The sequence below is a fragment of the Gorilla gorilla genome, chromosome 6 (genome assembly GCF_029281585.2).
Source record: "Gorilla gorilla gorilla isolate KB3781 chromosome 6, NHGRI_mGorGor1-v2.1_pri, whole genome shotgun sequence".
Lineage (NCBI taxonomy): Eukaryota > Metazoa > Chordata > Mammalia > Primates > Hominidae > Gorilla > Gorilla gorilla.
Window position 1 is genome coordinate 152,425,502 of NC_073230.2, and position 3,256 is coordinate 152,428,757.

Sequence of the window (3,256 nt, forward strand, 5' to 3'; positions counted from 1 at the left end):
AGACTTCCTTCTCTCCAACTCGAATAGCATCCAATTTTGGCTTTTCTATATACTATTCGAGGACATTATAATAGCAGGCCTTTTTGGAAGAAACTCAATTCTAAGTAAAAGATGTTCATATATGAGCTTATGGGAATTTCTTATTCACAAACATGGTAACTATCAAAATAAAACTCTCTCCCAAAATAAGAGAGACAAGAAAAGAAGCGGGGAAAACAGATTTTAAAAGCTGTATGAGCTTTTACAAATAATTTAACAGGTAACAGAGATCTTGTGAGACAAGTAAAAAGGCCTTGTATTCATTGCTTATCAGGTAAATGTGGACTTAAAGTAAATAAGGTAAGAAGGTGTTGAGCTAGAAACATGTCTCAAATTATTTCCAGTGAGCTTCTGAAAGCCCAAGACAAAAGTATCTTTATGAAAAATTGAGACAGACCCAGTAACCAGATCCTCTCATTATTTGCATGTGAAGCCTCTAACTTGTAGTCATGTGATAAACAAATGGAGAAAAATTGGAAATAACCATTAATGAGGGTGGCAGAAATTATAACATTGAGCAAGGGTCAGAAGATTGCAGAGCAGTTACCCATTCTTGGCGCAGAAACCTGAAAGTCAGGATCAAAGAGAATGGCAACGGTGAACACAGATGCCACAGATAAAGACATATCCAAGTTCAAGGTCACCTTCACTTTGGTGGTCTCCGGAATAGAGTGCATCACTGGCATCCTTGGGAGTGGCTTCATCACGGCCATCTATGGGGCTGAGTGGGCCAGGGGCAAAACACTCCCCACTGGTGACCGCATTATGTTGATGCTGAGCTTTTCCAGGCTCTTGCTACAGATTTGGATGATGCTGGAGAACATTTGCAGTCTGCTATTCCGAATTGTTTATAACCAAAACTCAGTGTATATCCTCTTCAAAGTCATCACTGTCTTTCTGAACCATTCCAATCTCTGGTTTGCTGCCTGGCTCAAAGTCTTCTATTGTCTTAGAATTGCAAACTTCAATCATCCTTTGTTCTTCCTGATGAAGAGGAAAATCATAGTGCTGATGCCTTGGCTTCTCAGGCTGTCAGTGTTGGTTTCCTTAAGCTTCAGCTTTCCTCTCTCGAGAGATGTCTTCAATGTGTATGTGAATAGCTCCATTCCTATCCCCTCCTCCAATTCCACGGAGAAGAAGTACTTCTCTGAGACCAATATGGTCAACCTGGTATTTTTCTATAACATGGGGATCTTCGTTCCTCTGATCATGTTCATCCTGGCAGCCACCCTGCTGATCCTCTCTCTCAAGAGACACACCCTACACATGGGAAGCAATGCCACAGGGTCCAGGGACCCCAGCATGAAGGCTCACATAGGGGCCATCAAAGCCACCAGCTACTTTCTCATCCTCTACATTTTCAATGCAATTGCTCTATTTCTTTCCATGTCCAACATCTTTGACACTTACAGTTCCTGGAATATTTTGTGCAAGATCATCATGGCTGCCTACCCTGCCGGCCACTCAGTACAACTGATCTTGGGCAACCCTGGGCTGAGAAGAGCCTGGAAGCGGTTTCAGCACCAAGTTCCTCTTTACCTAAAAGGGCAGACTCTGTGACTGGAACTCACGGAGGACTGCGGGACCTGGTCCAACCACTTCTGCCTTTGCCTCAGGTAGAACTCTCTCCTCACCCGTCTCTTCTCTCCCAAACCTGCTCTGACACTTCTCAGATAACGTGATCCTCTTATAAATATGAAGCTGAATTTTTAACTTGAGATTCTAAACAGAAGTAACTAAGAAACCTGAAGATGGACTTTGAAAGCTCCTTGAACTATGTTCATTCATATCCTGCCCTGAGATCTCTCCACTTTCTTCTCCTCCTGAGCCTTAAGGAGAGGGTGGCCAGACATATCGGTTTGCCAGGGACAATCTCTGTTTATTGTCTGTTGTCAATTGAGCATCCTTTAATTCTCAAGAATATCATGGTCTGGATGAAGAATTACATGATCATCCTACTTAAGACACCCGACTAACACACAGTTAGGGCTGGTGAAGCAGAGCACAGCACTCAGTCCACGGGGTAGAAGGGAAACCAGAGTGGCTACAGAAAAAGAAGATTCAGGAAAGAAAGGCTGCTGGAAATTATCAAGTGCTGCAGAGTTCCGAGGAAAGTAAAGGGTGAAGAAAAAGGCTCTGGATTTGACTAAAAGGATGCCATGTGTGCCATTAGTGGAGTGATAGGGTGACATCCTGATCCCAAGAGTTCCAGAAGATAATGCCAAAAGGGAGGGGATGGGTAAAAACCAATAGCCTAGAGAGGATGTTTGGAGATAAAGATGAGTTATAGAATGGCAGATGGATATGTGAAGGGTCAGTTCAATGCTTTATTTCTCCAAATGGGAGGGGACAAAGTGAGCAGAGAGGAAAGAAAGAATGCAGGGAAAAGAGTGAAGTGGGCAGGAAGCAGAAAGAGAAAAGGAAGAGGCCAGAGTAAGTAAGCGTCTGTTTTGCTCAGCTCCTGACTCTGTGGCAATGCTAGCGGCACCTGTGCCTCTGGTTTTACCAGTTCTGGGTTACCTTTAAGTAAATAGTGGGGCAAGAGCGGGTTACTTGGGGCAGGCCGCTGGAGAAGAGGAAAAACATTATTCTCCATTGTCATTGTTCAGGATGGTTCCAGCAGCATTGTCTCAAAGAACTGTTCACAAAATATTGGACACCCTCTCCCCAGATATCTTAGAGCTTGAATGTTAGGAATCTGAAGTTGTCTTTTATTAGGTAAGTTTTAAATCATGATTATTGAGGAAAATGAAAAAAGAATGCTGTGGATCATACCAAGCTTAGGTAGCCCCCAAATGAAAATATGAGGTCAGTAGCAAAGTCTAGTTCTGAGCTCCAGCGCTCTCAAGCACACATTTCAGAGAGAGTTCCTTACATCCATAAACTGCAAAAACCACACACACACACGGCATACACACAGACACACGGCATACACACACACACACACACACACACAGATTCATTTATAGCTCAGACAGCTTGGGATTTATTTACCTGAAAAGTAAAATATTAATAAAACACATACTTTTGATAGTTTTCTTAAGCTATAGTTATTTATATGACTATTTCAGGCGGTATTTGTTATAGTAAGACAAATTAGATATTGAAGTTTTATTCCAATCCCTAGAATAGAGAAATATACATTTTCTTCCAAGTTATATATATTGATAAAAGGGCCATGTACCCACTAAGGGTTCTCTGATGCATTACAGAGTTA

The 3,256-nt window shown here is 42.2% G+C and overlaps 1 protein-coding gene across 1 annotated transcript; it reads left to right on the forward strand.

Annotated features, from left to right (window-relative positions):
- The first annotated feature begins 585 nt into the window (after window positions 1-585).
- Window positions 586-1,628, forward strand: TAS2R40 (taste 2 receptor member 40). The gene has a single exon (XM_004046393.3). It carries the CDS (start codon window positions 628-630, stop codon window positions 1,597-1,599), a length of 972 nt encoding a protein of 323 aa, XP_004046441.1. The 5' UTR covers window positions 586-627; the 3' UTR covers window positions 1,600-1,628.
- The last annotated feature ends 1,628 nt before the right edge of the window (window positions 1,629-3,256 follow it).

Coding starts and splice junctions, on each gene's coding strand:
- TAS2R40 (XM_004046393.3), top strand. CDS start 628: ATGGCAACGGTGAACACAGATGCCACAGATAAAGACATATCCAAGTTC.